This window comes from Ornithodoros turicata, chromosome 9, assembly GCF_037126465.1.
Source record: "Ornithodoros turicata isolate Travis chromosome 9, ASM3712646v1, whole genome shotgun sequence".
NCBI lineage: Eukaryota > Metazoa > Arthropoda > Arachnida > Ixodida > Argasidae > Ornithodoros > Ornithodoros turicata.
The window spans coordinates 17053523-17077004 of record NC_088209.1 but is presented as its reverse complement, the minus strand read 5'-3'; the positions used below and the strand labels follow the sequence as shown (position 1 = coordinate 17077004).

At 49.9% G+C, this 23482-nt stretch overlaps 1 protein-coding gene across 1 annotated transcript; it reads left to right on the top strand.

Moving 5' to 3' along the window:
• The first annotated feature begins 3858 nt into the window (after positions 1 to 3858).
• Positions 3859 to 21605, top strand: LOC135368217 (alkaline phosphatase-like). The gene is made up of 8 exons (XM_064601364.1): positions 3859 to 4047; positions 5634 to 5968; positions 7932 to 8174; positions 8728 to 8926; positions 16939 to 17079; positions 17357 to 17548; positions 17659 to 17766; positions 20185 to 21605. Exons 1-8 carry the CDS (start codon positions 3954 to 3956, stop codon positions 20397 to 20399), a joined length of 1527 nt encoding a protein of 508 aa, XP_064457434.1. The 5' UTR covers positions 3859 to 3953; the 3' UTR covers positions 20400 to 21605.
• Positions 21606 to 23482: the final 1877 nt, after the last annotated feature.

Below are 23482 nucleotides of genomic sequence, written 5' to 3'. Positions count from 1 at the left end.
GAACAGGTCTCATTGACACAGTTCCCATACAGCGTGTGTGGTTAGGGTTGCCACCTTCCATAGTAAAAAATACCGGCTTGGGGAGAGAAGGTGGGGTAGAAGGAAAGGGAAAGGCTCCTGGGAAAGGGCAAGTGGATGAGGTGGGGTGGACGGGCACACAGAGAGAAAGGCAGTGCTTGCTCGCTCAAATACGAGGACACATATGTTCCTATGTGGGGCTGGATTATTGATGTTAGAAATTGCTATAAATATTGCTGGATTGTATTGGAGCTACCGGGCTGGATTGCAACTCACTTTGAAAACGCATCGACGCAAACAAACACTTCCAACTTGCAGGCGGGGATCTCATGATGGTTGTATACGGCCAAAGTCCTAGCTGGCTCGACACAACCACCAACAGTTTTGCACAACCACTGCTCTTGTCCCCTATGAACACAAGACTGTAATGAAGAACTAAAAAAAACGACTGGTGATCGCGGAGTTGGGTCTGTGCTCCAGAAGCTGTAGTGAAATGTTGAAGGGAAAACCTCGAAAAAGCTCATGTGAAAGATGGTGAGCCACAAATACCGGCAAAAGGCTGCCGGTATCAGCTTTCTACCGGCACATAATGATAAACGCTCGTTTCTACCGGCATCCGGCAGAGCGAGCGATTAACCGGCCCTGCCGGTATAATACCGGCCTGGTGGCAACCCTAGTTGTGGTCTCCCTTCAAATCTGTGTATGCGGGGGGGGGGGGGGGGCAGAAGAGAGCCTGCTTTTCTTCTAAGGGTGTGGTCTTTGTTAACGTGGTTAGCCTTGGCGGATCGTGTCACGGAGTACGGCAGTGCTTCCCAGACTATAGATAGCAAAACTGAAAAAAAAGAGAAAAAATGAAAAAAATGGCGCTGTTCTGCGGCACGTGACGCTTTCCACGCGTCACGCAACCTCGCTTTCACGCCTGCTTTCACTTGTGCACGAGGGTCAAAATCTACTTATGTCGTGAGGTCCACTCACTCCCACTAAAGAGCACAGCGTCTGCGTCTATCCCTGCATACGCGGACGCCCACCCCGCCCACCTTTCACGGTGCACCGCGCAGTGGCCACTTGTCGAATTAGAGCGGACGCTTTAAAACTTAGGAAAACCGTTTCGCCTGCGTTGTCGGTGACAGAGGCACGCAGCAGATGACGGCCCCGTAATTGCTCGGGATTAAGCGTTCGTTCGTGTTTGTGGTTTCGGAGATTTGCGTACATCCAACCGTTTAAAGGGGTTGGGACACGTTCACAGATGTGGTTCAATTACATCATGGGCGCATTGTACTGCACGCCAGAATACTGAGGAAGAAAGAATTACTCTTCTACGTATCGTACTTAGCGAGACACAAGCCTTCAAACACCCCCCCCGAGCAAAGCGCAGACGTCACAGAGCTCGGAGCTGCGTCCATTCCCATTGGCAGCCTAAAGCACGTGACTTCTCGTGCGCTGCCTAACTGGCGGCGGCGAAGGCTTTGATGTCAGAGCCGCATGAGTTTCGGCATTGGAGGTGCCCATTTCCTCCGCGTCTATGAGCCTCTTCGCCGTGAAACTTTAACTGCACGTTCACATCGTCGCAAAGAACTGTCTCTTACGTTTATATGAGATAACATTGGATGATCTGTCACGACCCCTTTGATAATGAAACGATTTCGGACCGGAGCCAAACGAAAATCATATTTGGAGTACGAAAGCACAAGCACTCACGTCGTTCTGCAAGACTCTTTGGCCCAGAGAACTGGTTCTGAATGTCTCCATCTCCATAAAATGTTAGTGTATCGTTATGGCTAACGTTCATGCGCTCAGATGGGAGATGTCCTGCACCAAGACGAGGGAAACCGTGTGTGTATGTGTGTGTGTGTGTGTGTGGGGGGGTTCTCGACGGGGTCCTCTCTATTTTTATTGGCCGTGGGGCGGGGAGGTTTAGGAACCACTTGGAATACGGCATTCTTGGAATGCGACAAGCTTCACATTCATATCACCTCACACAAGCGACGCTGCGTACAACGATGTGACATGCCCATGCTGACGTTATGCACTAACCCTCTTCTGTATGTTGGCGCCACCTGTGTGTGATGAAATGAAAACGAAGCGCACATAGGGGAAAATGGCGGTTTTTTGACTGATATGGGGCCATAGAAAATGCATAGAGTGAGATTTTGCTTCATTGCTTGAGATTTACTTGATTTTTAATTTTTCTTCTACAGGACCGCAACGCTTGCAAAAGATTCCAACAAAATTTCAGGCAAACAGCAACCAGTCTGCAAAGTTTGGGGTTGGCCAAACTCCGTCCTCTTTTTTTACGATGCGATCGAAATGTGTTTAACGTTGGCTAGACCCTGTTGGTCACACGGGGAGTGAAAAAATGCCCGTATCATCGAGGCACTCAGCAATTTCTGCGTGCGCTGGGAGATACACTAAAGCGAGATCGCCATTGTCGCGTGTCAGCGGCGTCAACTCCTTTCACTCAGGGGTAGAGATGCAAAATTTGCGGAAATTTTGGATCGCTCGAAAAAAGCCGTTTTCTTTTTGTCTTTTGTCCGAAAAATTGGAGAGAAGGGAAACAAACGCGGTTACTGCTGAGTCGAAGCATTGCCGGCCAAGCCACAGCATATAGAATGAGCTAGAAACTTTAGTAGTGTTCACTGTTCACCCTCTAGGCATAAATGCAGAGCAGAGTATCCCATGAGACTGCTACCTTCCACTCCGACCAGAACTCCGACATTATGTGAACGCGATGGCGATCGCTTGGAGCAGCCAGACGGAGCTCTAAGTTGGTGGTTGTTGGCGGATTAGAGGCACCTAAGGCACTGTTGGTGGGTTGGAACGCATCGAAGGCACGAAAATTTACATTTTTGAATTTTGTCGCCTGGAAATTGTGGACAATTTTTCCGGAGACGAGGAAAGAACCCGAAAGGAAAAAGTTTTTTTTCCCCAAAATCTCCGTTTTTTTTTTTCGGGGCTTCGCATCTCTACTCAGGGGTCCTTCAAAGCTGTAAAGGATTCCTACTTCACATGAGCTGCAGCCTGCCCGTGTGTCAGAGACACGACTCTACCAACCTTGTCCTAACGTTTGTCGGCAAATTTTAGCACAACCTGCCAGCGTATTATAGTTGCCTGAGGTCACCATACGACAAATGTGTTTCATTTTACGGCTGCATATCTTTACTAGCGCGAAGGAATAGCGACAGGTCAGCAGGATCTCTAACGAAATCTCCCGCCTTAATCATTCGTGCACGTTCACCGCAGCGCCTCAGATGAAGGTCAAAGATGAAAGCCTGCAATTAACCGCATGAAGCAAAATTGCTCTCTCGCCCTAGATATGATGCTTAGTGTTTCTCGCTCAGCAACTAAGCATTGCTGCTTCTGAATCTCGCAACCTCACACGTGTCAACCCTGACACCCTGCCGCATGACACCACGTGTACGTACATGCCCACCTCAAATTGGCTTCACGTGGGCGACGAGTTAACGAATAATATACAACCCGCGATAACAGCGACAAGTATACGGTCTAAGCAAATAGGCCTATATCGTAGCCAAAATTGGCGCGGATAAGGGACACAATCTCGAGGATTGTATTTGTACAAGATGTCAGGGACTCCGGGACTGTCATACGATTCATAAAACATGCTTAACGGGTGGGTGTGCTCGGAACGTTTGATTACTTTTGGAGGTTACACTTGTCTTCTGGAAGCGCACAAATAATGCGCGTTAAAACTGACACAAAGAGAGAAAGAAGAAATGCACGAAGAAAGGGGGAATGGGTGTGAGGAAGAGAGGGAAGGGGTAGAAGTACACCAGAAGTGCTGTTCTCACCTGCCTCTGCGCCGAGGAGGTGTGCCGTGACGTCAAGGGCGACGTCACCTTTCAATGTCGATGTAAGACGTACGGGGGACAGAACCAGTGCGAGGTCGCCGTTCGTGTTTAACCGGTGTGGTCAGTATGTGGTTCGTGAGGTGGCTGTTCTTATTCGTGGCTGCAGGGAGGTGCTGGAGCGAAAATTTCACTTTTCCCGTTCCGGATCGGAGCAAAGAACGTAAGCGTACTCGTGTTTCCGATATTTATTCGGGGACTAAATTTATTCGCATGTATGAAGTCTGAGATGGGATATTTCACGGTAATTATAGCGATGATTCGGTACTTTTGGGGGCCCCAAAAGCGGCTGGAAGAGAGGTTCGCGCATTGCGCAGAACCACCACGCTGTCCCTTTCGTATGCAAATGCGATAGCATACGGTTCACTAATACCCTAGTCAGACGGCAAACCTAAGGCCGTTAGCGGAACGGCCGTTACTTGACCAGTATGTAGTCCAACCATAATTTCGAATGACATCGTTTTCTGCCCTAATTTGTTGAAAACAGGAGGCGTACGCCTTTTTTGTGGCAGTTATGAACTGCATAATTGTCACAAAAAGGTGTACGCCTCCCATTTTCAACAAATCAGGGCAGAGAACGATGTCATCCGAACTGATAGTTGGACTATAGGTGAAGTAACGGCCGTTCCACTAACGGCCTTAGGTTTCCCGTTTGGCTACACTATAAAAACAGAACTTCACCGCATAGCACGCTGTGCGCCAACCATTGCCACGAATGATAGGGTTATCGCTTCTGATTCGAAGAGAGAGGTGGGCGCACGCCTTTTTGTGGCAATCTGGATATATGAAAATTGCCACAAAAAGGCGTACGCCCCCTTTCCCTCTTCGAATCAGAAGCGATAACCCTATCATTCTTGGCAATGGTTGGCATACAGCGTGCGATGCGGTGAAGTGCTGTTTTTAGAGTGTAGGGTATAAATCTTTATTTTGCAGAATGATATGGTTATCACTCCTGATTTGCGGAAAGCGCTGGGTGTACGCCTCTTTGTGACTGAGTTCTGTTTTACGAGGTTCATCTTCAAATCCTTGTCGGTGGGACACTTTCCTTCTTCTTTTCTTTGCTCTCTTTTTCTTTCCTCGCTTTTCACTTTCTCCACGGCTGTCGACGTTGTAGCTGTGTAGATTTAGAGGACAGTTATTCACAACCGTAATTCAGAATGGTATCGCTCGATCTCCTGATTTGTTGAAAATGGGATGCATTTGCCTTCTCTGTATCAATTTGGATAAGGGTGGCATAAAAAGACGTACGCTTAGTTCCTACATAAATCAGAAGCAATAACGATATCGTTGGGCGCTGCGTTCGGGCCAGAGCATGTTAAGCGGTGTCCGTTTTTTTTTTTTTTGCGTGTGTGTATACTATTAAAATAGTATTAATTAAAATAAAATAAAACCTTGACGCATAGCAGTCCCAGCAGGCCATGAGCACGAGCGACGGCGAAATCTCCCCTGGGGCCCTATTCTCGTCAAAGTAATCGGCCTCGATTACTTTGTATTTTTGCCTGTCATTGGTCGTTACGCGAAGAAGGCGTGACCACCAAGGTGTGACGACCAATGACCGGCGAGACACAAAGTAATCGAGGAAGATTACTTTGACGAGAATACAGGGTCCCTGATCTATTGAAAACGAGATACGTACGCCTTTTTGTGACAGTCACACGTGCTTTAAAGACAGAACTTCATCGCTTAGCACGCTGCGCGCCAACCAGTTTCTTTTATTTCTAACCCTTCAGTTCCTGTTTTTTTTCTCAGTCAACAGAACTCACTGGAGAGATCTGGCTGCCAACGAAATTCAATCCAGGCTCGCTCGTGAACCAACAAAAAGCAAGGCGCGCAATGTGGTTATATTTCTCGGCGATGGAATGGGCCCTTCCACCGTGACGGCAGCACGGATCTACAAGGGCCAACGTCGGAGCAAACAGAGCGGCGAAGAAGGGACACTGGTTTGGGACAACTTTCCTCACGTCTCTTTGTCAAGGACTTATGGACTTGACGTGCAGACCTCCGACTCTGCTAACACAGCCACAGCGTACCTGTGCGGGGTGAAGGCCAACTACCAAACTCTCGGTGTCGACCACAGAGTGAAGGTAAGGGACATTTTGCAAAATAGATGATGACTTGCAGAATAGAACAGACCGCTACTCCTCTGTTGGTGAAAACCTTGTGGCACGTGTAGGGTTGCCACATTTCCTAGTGAAAAATAACGGCTGAGGGAGAGGAGGTGGAATAGAGGGAAAGGAAAAAAAATGCTCGCGGGAAAGGGAAGTGGGTGAGAGGTGGAAGAGCACACACAGAAAACCAGAGAGAGAGCTCAAGACAATAGGAGGAAACGTGTTTCTGTGTGTAATAATAACAATAATAACAGTAATAATAATAATAATAATGAGTAACTAAGGAAACAACTGGTGACTGCTCGGAGTTGGGTCTGCGGTCCAGATTTATTCAAGCTGTAGTGAAATGTCGAAGGGAAAAGCCCGGAAAAGCCCGCCCTATGAAAGGTTTTGAGCCGCAAATACCGGCAAAAGGCTGCCGGTATCACCCTCCTACCGGCAACCGGCAGAGAGTGGCGAGCAAATAGAGCAAAGTGGCGAGCAAAGAGAGCGAGCAAATAACCGGCCGTGCCGGTATAATACCGGCCTGGTGGCAACCCTAGGCACGTGTCATGTGTGGAAGTTGAAGCGACTCATTGATCAGTCAACACAAACCCCGGTCCCCTACGGCACTTTGCTCAGTGTCCCCAATACATACACCTATATGGCGTCCTGCTCGTTGGGGGGTAGCCAAGGTCGTGCTGAAGACTGGGAGGTGGTGGGTTCGAATCATCCCACCGGATGTGCTGTCTGAGGTTTTCGCAAGGTTTTCCGAAGACTTTCCAGACGAATGTCGCACAGTTCCCCGTAAAGTCTGCCCAGGACGCATACTAACCCCCTGTTCCCCCCGTCACACCCGTGCTCCACACGTCTGCTTAAAGGGTGCTCCACGTAATCATTAAACGGGAGATTTTAATGGATGAGAGGCCCGCATCACAAACTACGATTAATGAAGGTTGTTTTCGTTGTAACAGCAATATCAGTACGGGAGCTGAAAAGCCGCGATTCCTACTTCTTGCCCTACTGGCTGGTGCGGTTCAGACGAACAACAAACCCGGCTGTGGGTCCCATCAAGTTGTCAAACTCGTGGAACGCAGGAGGACGCGGAGCATCAACTGGTGTGTAGAGGCTATGAAAGAGACGAGTGAGCTCTGCGATGTATGACGGTTTAATGACAGGGAATGGCGATGCAGTCGAAAACGAAACCTCGCGCCGCGGGGGCAGGTGCGCAGGAGGTATTGATGGTGATGACTCGTGTGCTGAAGATGCGGTGATCGCTACAGGTGTATTGAAGACGCTTCACGCCTAGCAAATAGTCTCTGAAGATGGTGTCGGAGGTGAAAAGGCTCGCCGTTGTGGACCTCACAGAGGTGGGCAACGTCACGTCTGACGCCGTGGGGAATGTGCGTCCTGGGCCGACTTCTAAGGGAATTGTGCCGACATATTTATGAAAGCGTCCGAGGAAAACCCAGGAAAAAGCCCCAGACAGCACAGCCGGCACCGGGATTCGAGACCGGGTCCCACCTAGCATCGACGTGACATGGCCGGCACGCTAGCCACTGAGCCACGTGAGCTGGTATAGTCTCTGAAGGGTGCCCTGCGGACAGACTGTACCGTCGACCATTCAACGCGAAGAACGCGCTGAGGAACCGGCTAAGTCGACCAAGAAAACCGCACTGTGCGCCTTAGTACACCTTCTGGAAGACATCAGTCTTCTGGCCATCTTTCAAGACGACCCAACGCTCGTAATATTTCAAGTATGTCAATAAAGTCAGTAGCGCCTTAGGTTTAACACAGAAAGTGCTCTGGAGCAGCTGATTTGCACCGGCATGACCAACGTCTCAATTTGTTCAGCCTTCATCCCTCCATCTTAATATCACTGTATTACATTAGGTTGGTCTTCTTACTTCTACGGACATGCTCCAACAGTTCCTCAAGATCCTGCGTTTTCATGTTACAGAGCGGCGAGTGCCACAGCGACAAATCGACCCACGTCTCCAGTATTATGACGTGGGCACAGAAGGAAGGCTTGTGGACTGGCATCGTGACGACGACGAGAGTCACCCACGCGACCCCTGCTGGAACCTACGCGCACTCCGGCCACAGGTGGTGGGAAGCTTCTGTTCCCAAGAAATGCTCGCTTAACGATACTAAGGACATTGCCCAGCAATTGGTCCAGGACAGTCCAGGCTCCAACTTTCGCGTGAGTAACCACATTCCATTTTGGACGTTGCGGTACGAAATTTTGTAACCATACTCTCTCTGCACATGTCATAGAACTATCATAATAACTAGAAACCAAGTGTGCGAGGGAGGAGGGGCATCTCAACATGGGAGCCGCCATGATTGATATGGTAGACCTAGCGTGTTACGGTGTCTCCTGCGAGTTCCGTTCTTTCATGTCGCAGCACAAGGTTTAAATCGGGCGATGATCGTTCCCTAAGGTATCCAAGCGCATAGGTGATGACAGACAAAGCAAACACACTTCGCGCACGGCATGGCACACGGAGCCCAGCGGAAGCGGAAGCGACTTGCATTGGATTGGATACCATTGCGCCGAACGCACCTGGTCTTAACACGTGGAAAGGATGTGGCCGAATCTAGCCGAATCCAGAATATCGATCATGGCGCCTCCCGGACTTGGACATTGGGAGAGATTCTCGCCTCCGTACAAATCGTTTGCTCTCTCCCATCAGACTCTCTCCCAGCTTTTCTTCTAGCCTCTGTCCTTATGATTTCTATGGCACATGTCGCAGGTCATTTTAGGTGGCGGCCGAAGAAATTTCATAAACAGCACGGAAAAGGACGAAGAAGGTCTTCCCGGGATACGCAAGGACGGCAAGAACCTCATTGACGAATGGAAGAAGTCAAAAACGGGGAAGGGGAATCACACTTACATCTGGAACAGGAAGCAGCTTTTGTCCGTGAACCCTCTGAAGACGGACTACCTCTTAGGTGAGCAAACCTGACGCTCGCTGCTACGAACATATTGCGGGCCAAGTACCTGGGCGGGGGCCTCACGACTCCGAGCTTGCCCTCCGATTCAAACTAACGAATTCCTTTCAAGTTGGGCCTTCTTCGTAAAACCGGCTTTGCCTTGAAGCATCAGAAAGGCCCAGTCTACTTATTTCACACTCCGAGAACACACTCGACGTGCGGCAGTTTCTACGCCTTTCTGCACTAAAGCATGTTGCGGGATGTTGTGTCCATGCGAAGTTTAATGATCTTTAGTAGAGCTGGGCGAATAGCAAAATTTTCATTGCGAATCGAATAGGAATATTTCAGACACACCGCTAATACATTACGAATATTTTTTTTCCCTGCAGTTGCGAATCGAATTGAATAGTTGTTGATGATGGTTCGAATATTTCGAATGGCTAGTTCTTGTCAGAGTATGTCCATGAGCAAACAGCTACTGCTCATCCATGGGATTTTCTGTCAAAATATAAACAAAAAATAAGAAAATCGGCGCGTCTACTTCGGGCTTTGACATGTGTATTATATGTTGCCGGGATGAATTATATTGACAGTGGGAGTCTGAAGATCCCATGCTTTCTGACGACGACGACGTTGAACTGATCTGACGTGTTCTCTGCTGCTCCTCACGAAATTCCTTTTTGCCTTTCTTTCGGCTTCTCAGTTTTCGGATATTGGCGGAGCATTTCGCCGTCTCCCCCGTACCAATGGAGGGGGGCGGAGGAAACCGCCGGACCATTGGTCATCCTGCCGGAGACGAGGATCCGCAACGACCCAGGCCGGCGAGAAGTCGGTCGCCAGTGGGAAGGAAGACAAGCGAAGATGCTGTGTCTGTCTCACCGAGTACTTCACGAACCGAGCTTCTTACTGACCTCGGCTCCATGAGCGCGGCAATCCACGAGCAGGACGACATTCACCAGCGTATGGAGGTTCAGTCTTCTGACCCAAGTCCAGTGGATGACTGCAAAGTGCCTCAGGATGGGTTTCAAATAGTACGGTATAAGAAGAGCCGTGCCGACGGCATCCCGGTCGTTTTTCGCTGCGAGAACCCTCTGGCCTCTTTCTGGGATGTGGACCCTAACCATGTCGCGCGCGACATCCTGTCGGCAACACAAGAGACGGTGCTCCGTCACCGCATCAATAAACAGGGTACCCTCATTGTGCATGTGTCATCTGACGAATCTGCGCGCCGTCTCGTGGCCCTCCGGTCACTTGCTGGAGTCGACGTTCTCCCATACATTCCTCAATCATACCTTCGCACCACGGGTAGAATAGTTGGTGTTCCACGCCAGTACAGCGATGCACAGCTCCTTGGTTTCTTCCGCGCCAGCGGCGTTATTGAGGTGAAGAGGGAGGTGGCCTATTCCCGCGAGAGCGACGGCTCGGCCAACGTTATCGTTAAGTCAAGTGTTCTTCTCACTTTTGAGCCTGGCCGCGTGCTCCCTGCCAAGCTACAACTTGGCTTCGCTTACTATCCAGTCTCGGAGTATATTGACCCCCCGGTTCAGTGCTTTAACTGCCAGAAATACGGACATTATGCCAGGAATTGCCGAGGCTCCCAGCGATGTAAAGTGTGTTCGGGACCGCATGATTTCAAACAATGTCTGGCCCGACGAGAGCCGAAGTGCGCCAACTGTGGTGGACAGCATACCGCGACTTACCGTGCTTGTAGAGTTGCCAAGGCCGCAGTCGCTGCGAACCGACGACGTGTCCTGAGTGCAGCAACCTTGCCTTCGCGGCGTCCTCCCCCTGGAGAAACCCACTTCCCACGGCTTCCGTGTAGCGCCGAGCAGCCGACGCACCGTCCCCCGAGACCGTTAAAGACCTTTGCTTCTGCTGTCAAGACTCAAGAGCCAGCTGGAAAACCGGCGCCTCAAGACAGCCTCCCGCGATCACCTAAGGCGTGCCGAGCTCGACCTGAGAAAGAGGATCCCTCCTTTGGCGCAATAATCGCTATGATGTTCACTGCACTGCGCGCCATTGTCCAACAAATACCTGCTTCGGGAGATCTACCGGCTGTTCAAGCAGTACTAGCACTTGAGCCTCTTCTGCGTCATCTTCCCTCTCCACCTGTGAATGGCTAATCACCCGCCACTTCCTCCAACAGCCCCTTATCGCCACACGACTATTTTTCAATGGAATGCTCGAAGTCTCCAGTCGAAGACGCCTGATTTTCGCCAGTTCACATGGCGGCACAAATTCCCCTTGCTCTGCGTCTCCGAATGCGGTATCACAGAAGATTTTCGGCTCTCGAATTACCTTACCTTCCTTTCTGAACCCCGAGGACGAACAAGTCGTGTCGCGCTTTTCGTCCGGTCTGACATCCCCGTAGTCCGCCGGACAGTGCGCACGCAGGGGACTGGTGACTACGTGGCCTGCTCCGTTCGTCTAGGCTCCCTTGACCTCACGGTTGTCTCCCTTTACTTGCCCCCTGGTGTTTCCTACGACATTGCTGAATTGGACACACTTATTGCCAGCCTCCCGTCGCCGCTTGTGCTTTGTGGCGATTTCAACGCGCATAATGCCGTCTGGGGTAGCACACGCACCGACGCAAGAGGACAGCGCCTTGCGGACCTCTTCGCCGACAGAGCTCTAAGTATATTAAACGACGGTTCCCCAACATTTCTTCAAGCCACATACCTCTCCTCATGTCTTGATCTTACCGCTGTGTCAACATCAGTGGCTCGTCTTTTCACATGGGGAGTAGATGCCGACACCCTTGGAAGCGATCATTTGCCCGTACTTATCGGCATCCGACGATCGCGTCAGCCGGCTACATCACGTTCCGTCAAGCGAACCAACTGGCAGCTCTATCAGGCCACACTGGAGTCAGCTTCGTCAAACGATGCACTGGGAAACCAGCAGGATTTTGCTCGTACTGTAGCAGGTGCTGCGCAGGCTGCTACTAACTGCTCCCGTGTCCCGGTGTGCTTCTCTGCCGTCGATGCTAAGTACGAGCGGCTTCGTGCTCTTCGTCGTTGCGCGGAACGCCGTGCCCGACGCACTGGTCACGCTCCTGACCGCCTCGAAGCCCGGCGCGTTCAGAAAGCTATTGGGCGTCATCTGCGTCAGCTTGCGCGGGACCATTGGCGCAGGTTCACGTCCTCTTTATCCCCTCGTACACCACTCTCTCGGATATGGGGAGTACTACGAGGCCTCTCCTCCCCTGTATCTCAGCGGAATCCGTTCCGCTCCCTGTCCCTTTGTACATCACAGCCTGAACTACAAATTGCCGAAGATTTTTGCGCAAGACTTACCACCAGCACCCCTAGCTCAGTAACGCCTGCAGTCCCAGTCCACGCGCCAAGTCATCCTGTCCTGGACACGCTCTTCACCCTCTCTGAACTCGAAACTGCACTTGCAGCCGCTCCCCCTGCACACCTCACCTGGCGCAGATCAGGTTACCTATAAGGCCCTTTGGCACCTTCCCTTATCGGGCCGCTTGCACCTCCTGCGGCTTCTCAATGAGAGTTGGTGTACCGGACAAGTCCCAGAAAATTGGAAGACGGCCATGGTGGTTCCTATACTCAAACCGGGCCAATCGCCGCATCACATTGACTCTTTTCGTCCCATTGCCCTCACCAGCTGTATAGGGAAGACACTTGAACGCATGATTTTCACACGTCTCAGCTGGTTCCTTGAGACTGCTGAGTATTTCCCGGAAGTGATGGCGGGATTCCGCCCGGGCCGATCAGCGCTGGACTGTGTCATCAACCTAGTCAGTCAGGTACAACAAGCCAAAGCAGAGGGATTATTGACTGCCGCTGTGTTCCTCGACGTAAAGAAAGCCTACGACAGTGTTTACCATGCTGCCATCCTTGACGCTCTTACTGCGGCTCAAGTTGGCGGCTGCCCCCTGCGATGGATACAAGACTTCTTATCAGGCCGCTATCTCTTCGTGCGCACCGCTGGCGGGGACACCACCAAGCACCACGTGACCCGTGGGGTCCCGCAGGGCAGTGTCCTTAGCCCCCTCCTCTTTAACCTTATCATGGCTTCCCTTACCCCGTTGATCCCTGCTCATACATCCATCACAATATACGCCGACGACATCTGCATCTGGACTTCTGCAACCCGTCGAGACACGATCCAGCGCCGACTGCAAAGCTCTCTACATGTGATTACCACCTATCTTGCCTCCCGCGGCCTAACAGTGTCGCCGGCGAAGACTGTTGCAATGGCGTTCTCGCGCAAGTGCTTCCGCAGGTATCCGCTCTACCTTGACGGCTCCCCTCTGACTTTCACCACTTCATGCCGATACCTAGGTGTTATACTTGATCGCGACCTAACTTGGTCCCGCCATGTGAAGATGATTACCACAAAGGCGACTGCCTCAGTTCACGTCCTCAGACGTATCGCTGGTGCGTCCTGGGGCCCGTCCTGCTCTGATCTTCATCGCGTCCATCAGGCCCTCGTGTTGGGGACACTACGCTACAGCCTCCCTATCTTGCATGCCCTCAGCCAAACACAGGAGCGCGAGCTCCTTAACATCCAAGCCCGCGGCCTTCGCATTTGTCTGGGGGTACCACGAACATCAGAGACTTACGGCACGCTTGCTGAAGCACGGGAGACTCCTGTCCCTCTTCTGCGGGATGCTGATACACTTCGAGTATATTCTCGCTATCTAACCAGTCACCCTCACCACTATCTTTGCCATATTGACGACGAATGCCCTGACTCAGCTTTCGGCAAGGCCATCGCCCGCCTGAAGGATCATCTTCCTCCCTCCCCAACCACTCCCACATATGCGCCAGCAACGTGGACCCTTGCGCGTCCTGATATCTGCTCCACCATCCCTGGACTTCAGCGCAAGCGTGACACTCCCGCACCTGTAGCCCTCCAACTCGCTCTCCATTGTTTGCACTCCACGTATCAGAATCATCGCCAGGTATACACGGACGGCTCAGTCACGGCAGACAGCTCGGGTGCTGCATTTTATATCCCTGATAGTGACTTTCAGCAAGCCGTTGTCCTCCCATACCCAATGTCATCTATGGAAGCGGAACTCCTCGGCATCCTCTCTGCTCTACAGCACCTGCTCGGTCTGCCGGCTGCACAGTGGGTTGTTCTGACTGACAGCAAGGCTTCACTGGATTTGCTGCTCTCGTTTCGCCCCAGCACCATATGCACTCTCCACACGCTCATACTACAAGCTCTGACACAACTTGCGGTAACTGGCCATTCTGTGACGCTTCAATGGATCCCGGGACACGTAGGCCTTCTGGGTAACACCCGCGCAGACACAATAGCAAGAGACGCAACATCTAACAGAGCTCTTCCTGCCACCCCTCTGCCCCTAACGATCTCTGTCTGCTCCCTGCACATTCGTCGGTGGCGTTATGTCCGTACCCGGCAGTTCCGAGCGGACTCTACCTCATATCATCATTTCGTACGCCTCATTGACCCCATGCAGGACTTCACTATTGCCTGCCGCTGCAATAGAGCTGAAGAATCACTCCTCCACCGCCTTCGAATGAATGTTGCACGGACACCCTCACTCCTGCATAAAATGCGCCAGACGAACTCCCCCGATTGCACAACTTGTTATGTGGAAGCCGACATCGAGCACTACCTCCTATCCTGTAACCGGTACCTCCCAGAAAGACTCGTCCTCCAACGCCACTTGCGACAACTTGGCTACCCTAACGTCTCTTTGGCCACCCTGCTCGGCCCGGTCCTGCACAACCAGGGGGCAGTTACGACTGCCCTCTTGAGCTTTCTCCGTGCAACCGGTCTCTCGACCAGCCTCTAAGGCCCTTTTGTGTATCTGTCTGTGTGTATGTGTGTGTGTATTCCGTTTTCTTTCCTTTTTTTTCGTTTCTTTCTTTTTTTTCGTTTCTTTCCTTTTTTTCCTTTTTTCGTTTTCTTTCCTCTTTTTCGTTTCTTTCCTCTTTTTCGTTTCTTTCCCTTTTCTTTTCGTTTCTTTCTTTTTTTTCGTTTTCTTTCTTTTTTTTCGTTTTCTCTCTATTTTTTCGTTTTCTCTCTCTTTTTTCGTTTTCTTTCCTCTATTTCGTTTTCTCCCTTTTTTTCGCTTTCTTTCTTTCGTTCTTTTTCGTTTTCTTTCTTCCCGCCTTCTTTCCTTTTTTCGTTTCCTTCCTATCTTTTCGTCCCCTTTCCTTTTCCGCTCCTCTTTACGAAAGGAATAGCAAGTCGGCCTTTGCCTGACTAACCTTTCCTTGTTTTTTTTTTCTCAATAAACATATCCCCCCCCCCCATGCTTTCTGCAGCAATGCGTATTCTCTATCAGCTTACAAACTATACTGGTATGGATACTTCCCTCTATTGCAGAATACAGTTGCAGGAGCTGTGAATATGTTTATTGGGACTACAATTATATGTAGTGGGGATACACAGTCACATATATGCAGAGAACTGTGCTTGTGGACTTAGATAGGAACGCAGATCGAGCATTACAAGTTGTCATGCAGGAAAGCAAGCTGCTGTACATGTTATGGGCCGAGTGAAGTTCTCCGTAAATTAACGTATTTCCGGACACAGAGAGATGGCGCTCACTTGATGTGTCACGCATAGGGAGATACTGCTGAGAACGGCGTTGGGAGGACGGCTGCAAGTCGACTGGAACCATTCGCGCAAGTTTACATGACGTGTGACCACGACAAGATGGCGGTTTTGCGAAAAGCAACCGCTTGAGGGTAGTTACAACAATGGCGGGTTTGTGTCACCCACAAAATGACGTTGCGTATGATGTGTGACTACGACAAGATGGCGGTTTTGCTAAAAGGAACCGCTTAAAGGTAGTTACAACAATGCCGGGTTTGTGTCACCCACAAAATGACGATGCGTATGACGTGTGACCACGACAAGATTGCGATTTTGCGAAAAGCACCCGCTTGAGGGTAGATACAACAATGGCGGGTGGATGACACAAATTGTTGTCTACCTACCGCTATTGTTGTAACTACCCTCAAGTTGGTGCTTTTTGCAAATCCGCCATCGTGTCATGGTCGCACGTCATAGGCAACGTCATTTTGAGGTCATGTTACTTTGTTTACATGCTGCTTTAGCGCTTCCCGACATATTCTCGTTGGCATAAAGTCAAGAGATGAACGTATTTTGCCGGCATAAACCATACGATGCTTTTTGCGCGACATGGTATTGCGTTTCTTAGTTTAAGTACATCACACCGGCTCAGTGTGTCTTAGCGCCGGGTCGTTTTCACATCTTTGGAAATGGCCAACCGCACGAGCCCTCGAGCCGTACGACGTGTGACCATGGTCACACGCCCCAGCAAAGGTGCTGGGCGAACGCAATGCATTCCGGACAGGTCATGACCTGTCCGAAATGCATTGCGTTCGCTCAGCACGCTTTCGTCTAAAGAGCAACACATTGGATGCCATCCCTGTGCCCACCATGATCATGATGGCGATGTTCATAGGGCCGAAGCGTGCCAACGGGGTGGTGTCGCGGTATATTCCAGAACTATTTGAAAACTATTCGAAAATATCAAATAGACAAAATTCGTTGCGAATACATACGAATAGTAGAGTAAACTGTTCGATTCGTATTCGAAATTTTGAATATTCGCCCAGCTCTAATCTTTAGGGTCCAAATGTGGACAAAAGAGCTCCTCGTTTGCTACGCAGAGCTCCAGGCTCACAGACACGGGCATCGTACTCACATTCTCCACATTCATGATTGCTCACTCCCATTGTATGACACACTGACACGAGAAGACAAGTAACACTGCTCTTGTTCTTCCTAACACGTGGAATATCAGATGTTCCTTCCGCGTCAGATGAATGCGCGAGAGGATGAGGACGATATACCAGAGAATGTGGTGAGAGTGAGAAAGACATTGTTTCTCCGTTCATGTGAGACATCATGCAATTGGAGAAAGGTCCGACGGAGACCACGATGTACACGCATGCAGACGCAAACGGATTTTTTATCGGTCCTTCTCTGTCATTACATTTTCATGTTCATTTCAAGTATATATCGCGTTCTGATAAGCGGCATCGATATAATTGCAGGTCTCGTGGCAAACGACCACTTGCCGTACGTGCTCGAACAGGAGAACAGCACGACTTCCGCTCCGACACTACAAGAAATGGCCGAGACAGCGATCAAGATTCTCAAGCGAAGCCCAAAAGGATTTGTTCTACTAGTTGAAGGTAAGAGACGATTAGCGGTCATCAATTGGAAGCGAGACACAGCGCTGACCACAGCCATTATGAGCATCATCATCATTAGCATCGTCATAATCACTATGATCACATGACCACCACCACCGGAACTTTCGTGTCAATCAATGTTCGCGCACGCGCATGGAAACCGGAGCGAAACATAGGCCACCACTACCATGGTGATGACGCCGGCAATGATGATGATGATGACGACAAAGTAGAGAAAAAATGGGGTACTTGATCATCTTTGTTTACGATTATTTAGGAGGCCTAATTGATCGTGGTCATCACATCAATAAGGCATCATATGCTTTGGAAGAGGCCGTTGGACTGGATGAATCAGTGTCGTCTGCTTTAGAGCTTCTGGACGTGAAAGAGACTCTGATGGTTGTGACTGCTGACCATTCCCATGTCTTCACTATGGGTGGCTATCCGGAACGCGGGAAAGACATTCTCGGTGAGGACATCATGGAGCTTCAGCGTTTTTCGTCTTATGATGACATCACGCGAGGAACGCAATCCGTAACAGGATGTAGTACTTACAACGTGTACTATACTCCCACGCAGGTGTGTCATCCTTTTCGGACGTAAACCACTATCCTGTAACAACGCTTGCGTATGGGAACGGTCCAGGATATAACGAGACTAAAGCAAACTATACCGATGCCGAAACGAGTAAGTATGAATTTGCCAACTGGCAACGACATCACACATTTCTTTTATACTCGCGTTCAGCTTAAGAAGGAAAAGAAATGTAGTCCGTCAGCTCTCAAAATATTACTGCGCCGCAGATAGGACGGTTAGGCACAAAGGCGTCGCTCACCCTCCTCCGCCAGATAATGTATGTAATCCATCACACTCACTCTGCTTCCGCATGACACTACGAGAGCCCTCTCCCATGGTGGCGCTGCAGTATTTCTCCTGGCGCGCTATTGCGTCTCGTTATCTCTAACGGCGTATGTAGACGACGGACTAGATTTCTTTTCCTTCTTAGGCTGAACACGAGTACAGTTATATAGCTAACCGGAATTACGGCTACGAGATTCGCAAGGATGTTGATATCTGTGCTATATTCGGGCAGGTAAAATTGATATATACGGTCAAACCTCGTTATTATGACGCTGGCTAATACGACATCTCCGCTTTATGATCGTTTTTCTCGGGAACCGTGTCAATGGCCTCTGCGTGTAACACTTGTTCGTTAGTATGACACTTCGTTTATATGACACTGACCCGTATTTTCCGCACAAGTAGGGGCGAACACGTGTACTTTACTCTGGTTACTACAACCGCTGGTCACTGAACCGGCGGTTCTCCCGACCACGGGCCCGCTTTCGGGGTGAGTCATGCATGATAGAGTCACCAAATAGGGGTACAGAGTATCGTATTATTTTCCGCGCCGGAGCCGCCGTTCGGTGTCCTTGATTGGGCCAATCGTGTCACGTGGTTTCTCCTTCCAAGAACTAGCCGTCCATGTTGAGTCACCTCCATCCAAAACCGGTTTGCTGAGTTGCGAACTAGCGAGCTGGTTCGACTGCGCGTTGTTCTCCACCGGAGAATGCGGAGATTGGCGTCCCATTGCTAGGCGACACAGCCGCGAATGGCTCAAGATGGCGGGCGCGCTCGCTGGCGTGGCTCAGCGTCGTTACTCTGCTCCCTATGCATGCATACATACATTACATCCAAACATTATTTTAAAATGCCTCATTGTTCGTATTCTGTTACCAGCTTACGTAATTTTCAACGTTTCGAAGCTTACGTACAGGGCATGGTACGACTCGTAACACGTGGTGTTAGTTAATATAATAATTCGCGTTATAACCAAAATCCGCGAGAATGGCAGTGGTCATATTAACGAGTTTTGACTGTATGCAGAAACGTTTTTGAATAAGACGACTAATAGGGCTCTTACTAAGTTTTTTTTTTGTGTGTGTGGACGCGTGTGTGCATCCAAAGCAGTCATTCATTTAATTTATTTTTCTCTTAAGGCCCTTTATTGAGCGCTTTATATTAGGGGAGAGTAGCACTAAGATCTACAAAAATGCATGTATATAACATGAATAAATATGAACAGAATGACAGAATAAGGTGAACCAACCGATGAACAACAACAACAACGAACTGCATCACTTGAAGTGCAATATTATACCTGACAAAGTTCGTCACATAATGAAATAAATGAGTAGGTTACTTTGAAAACTACTTATTCACACACACAAAACACTCACAAAAGTGAGACAGTAGTCCAGCCTTCACGAAACCCGCGCGGACGTCAGTGTCCCGTTATTCCAGTCCCTTGTAAGCCTGGATCATCCACCAAGCGTGTATGGGTTTAAGCAAGCTGCCAAGTGGGCCGGCCTTTGTAAAAGTTGCCGCATCACTATCGAGTGTCCATCGTACCTGCTGGATACGATGACAGGAATGACGGGAAACAGGGCGGCAATGACCCAGATACGAGCCGATTAAGGACCCCCTAGTCGCAACCCTCTCAGTCAGAAGTCGTTCAAAAGGAAGACAAATGCAACGGGCCCCTAAGATGCGTGATGCAGGGTCGACGCACCGCGGCACCGCGAATTTAAGGTTCCGCGAATAATTGCCTGATCGTGGCTCCTCACAAATTTGCGAATTATTGAGCCCGCGAATTTTTTATACAGTGACTTATAAAGGCTGTAGTAGCGACTATAGGCTATAAAGGGAAAGATGATGTATATGATGTGTGTTTCGAGGCACCAGAGGTGAAGTAACGATATAGAGCTGTTATTTCGGATTCACCTTATAGCTCTGCCACACGTGCACTCTTCAATGATCATTGAGACCAATCGCCATTGAACACGCGCGTAGCGCCATCTAGGGTGGAACGTGTCAACTTTTCAGGGAACATTGGACCCAATGCTTTCCGCGAAGTTGACACGTTACACGCTTGGTGGTGCCATGCGCGTGTTCAAAGACCATTGAATTCAATGATCATTGAAGACTGCCCGTGTGGCTGGGGTATAAGACATTAGACGCACACTACGTGTCTACAGCGTCACTTATCACAAACTGTAACACATGCGACGCTGTATAATCAGGGTGTTTATTGTGCACTTGCAGCGCGGCCTGGTTTCTCACAGAGGTCGGCATTTCCCTTGCGGCGAGACACACACGGAGGAGAAGAGGTCGCCGTGTACGCTGTCGGGCCCTGGGCCCACTTGTTCTCCGGTGTTCACGATCAGTCGTACATACCTCACGCTATAGCGTACGCCGCCTGCATCGGACAGTTCTCGGGTGCCCGGTGTCACACAGCCACAGAGAGCCTCAAATCGTGATCGACAACTGCCGTCGACAGTGACATTACGAAGGTTTAACGGGGCTGTGACCATTGGCGTAGCGAGAGGGGGTTTCTGGGTGTTCGACCGCCCCCCCCCCCGTAATCGTACCTTTGGTAGTGCATTTGGGAGAGGAAAACGAGGGGAAATCCTCCTCCCCCATGTAAAGTCCCCATAGAACCCCTCCTGAAATATTTTTCTGGCTACGCCGCTGGTTGTGACGCTTTGATATGTTTGGTTCATTACACTCTGAGGGGAATGAAGGCGTAACTTTCGGCCTTTTGGGGACTGGATGGATTGCCACAAGCATTAATCCCTCTAAATGCCGGGAAAGTTATGCGGAGTCTAGGGATTATTTGCAGTGCTGGGGGAGTAAATTTCAATGCCACGTGGATAAAACGGAAAGTAGTTGCAATCTAGGGAACCAGAAGCTGTAACAGCTCCCAAATTTATTCCCTTTTCCTTAGAGTGTACTTACATCACGCGTACCGAAGCTTTGAGGGAAAAAGTGTTATCTTTCTGGATCTAGTGGTAGGCGATGTACAGACCCTTGAACGCCCACCTGCCTCCAGCTCTGAACGTCAGAGCAGCAAGAGCCTCACACATTTTCATGGGTTGTCGTAAGCACGTGACCTCTCCGGTAGCCGCCTGATTGGCGGAGATGCCCCACGTGGTGTCGGAGCCGGTAGAGTCTCGTTATTCGCCGCGGAATGAAAGACGTCGTTATCTTGGCAGCGGTACAAAAGGAACGAGCTTTCCCTCTTATCAAGAAGCGTAGTCATGCTGAACGGCCTGTCATTGGTCTTCCTCAAACGATTCGTTCAATCCTCACGGGAGAGGTTCACGCATTCTTTCTTTTACGTATTTATTGTGCCTTCCTCATACTTAACGCCGTAACTACCGTTAATTCACAAGTCCGATGTACAGCCCGTGTTCACCATAATTATCACTAAAGCAGATCACGGAAGCCATTTATTCTTTACGATCGCCCTCTGTCGTTATCCACGTCATCAGCGTGTTCGTCATCGAGGTAGGACCAGGGCTAGCTAGCGTGGTGAAGAATGTTCAATGCTGCAATATCTGTTTGATGCCTTTGATCATCATCTGAATTTCATCATGTTCGATTGCATCATCATCATCATCATCATCATCATTTCCATTCACTGCCATAAGTATCGTTCGAAATAAACAAACTTTTATCCTCTATACCATCTTTGAAATGACCAGTTGATCTATGACATTCGACTTGTTGCTTCTGTGGAGGACGAGAGGAATTTTTCTGAAGACAACGACCGCACAGATTTTCAACCGGAACAACGAATATCCAGTGCTATAGCCTCCTATTCATATAGTACATTTCTGACCAATGACTTCGAAACACACAGGCGCCAGTCGTCTACAATATAGTGGCCTAAGTTCTTTAGGCTGGTAGTAGTTACCTCGATGCGATATCAGCAGTATCGGTCATGACGCCGTCCTCCTACGCACATAGTGTAGATCAGAACCGGTGACATCTGACAGTCATGACATGTCACTCAAAAGAGACCGTACCCGATAACGTAATCTATTATACTCACTCCGCTTCCGTACTGGCTGTTAAGACTGGTCTCATGACACTATATTGTCGCAGAAAATGCCCTCCCCTACCGCAAGGTGGCGCTGCAGTATTTCTCAAGGCGCGCTATTGCTTCTTATCTCCAACGCTGTGTCTATAGTTGACCGACTAGATTTATTTTCCTTCTTTCCGTTAAGTTGAACACGATAGGTGGCGGTGGCAGTGCGCGGGAAGACAGGACAGTACTAACGCCACCTAGATACAGACGCCCCCCCCCCCCCCGCTCATTGCCTCCTCTCCCTCCTTCGATTAACCGTGTATTCACACGAGCGACATTCCCCAGAAGCGGAAGACGCGAAAAGCGTCATAGCTTTCTGCTGTCATATGAGCGCAACCGCTCAACGTTGTCTTCACGCACACTGCTAACCCTGTGGAATACCCTGCTGCACAGCCACAAGATATTCCGTAGCAGACGACAGGAAAACACGCTGACGGTGTCGTCTGCTAAGTGTCGTCTGCTAAATGCGCAGTACGCCACTCTCGATATTCCGCACCGTGTGAATGCTCAACCACGGGACGGAACTTCTGCTCTGGGAGCAGTAAGTGTTCTCGCTTTTTCTTCCACTGGAATATTCGATGCGGATGTCGCTCGTGTGAATACACGGTAAGAGTCAGAGTTCTTCTGCTACTGCGATTCACCGTTATGCGAATTCAAGAACCCGCAAATCATCACAGCTCACATGGAACCTGCAGACCTAAATATTTACAAGCGCAACACGCTTTCCAGAAAATCATTTTTGAGAAAGACTGGGACCTTATGCGCTTTATTTCCAAGTTTTTCCCATTTAGTACGCGGGGACGTTCAATCACAACTCGCAGACGACGGCGGTTCGTCCTCATGGCCACTACCGCTGAAAGCACGTTCGTGATTGGCTACGGCCTTTGAAAACACGATCCTCATTGGCTGACTCTTACCCGTTCCGTCATGACGACGAGTAAGCAGGCGTTCTCTATCTAGGTGGTGCTGACAGTGCGCGATCGCGCTTACGTAACAGCAGAAAACCATGACGTCATCCGCATCTTCCGCTGGAGTGTTCGTGTGAATACGTGGTCACTGTAGTCCAGCAGTGGGGCGTCAGCTGAGGTCAGCTAAGGTGTGTATGCGAGTGTGCAAGGAGAACGGATCATGTAGTTTCCAATAAGGATCCATAAGAAATGTCACGTTCGTGATTTATGTTCCGACTTCGAGGTTTCGCTCGTCAGCGAGCTACCTCCGCCGTGGATCAAAACAGACACATTTCGAAGTTCCCATCGTGTGAGGCAGTGTGCAGATGCCAGTCAGGTGTCCCTCGTTGATGCAGTAGCTCCGGCATTTTCCTAGACGATCATCTGCGCACAGGGCGCGTAAACCTGACGAATATAAAGCTTGTCAATAATTGCACGTGCCCCGCATACTTAGCCACACCTAATACGAAAATAGTACCGGCGCGCATTCTGAAAACATAACTTCACCACGTAACATGCTCAA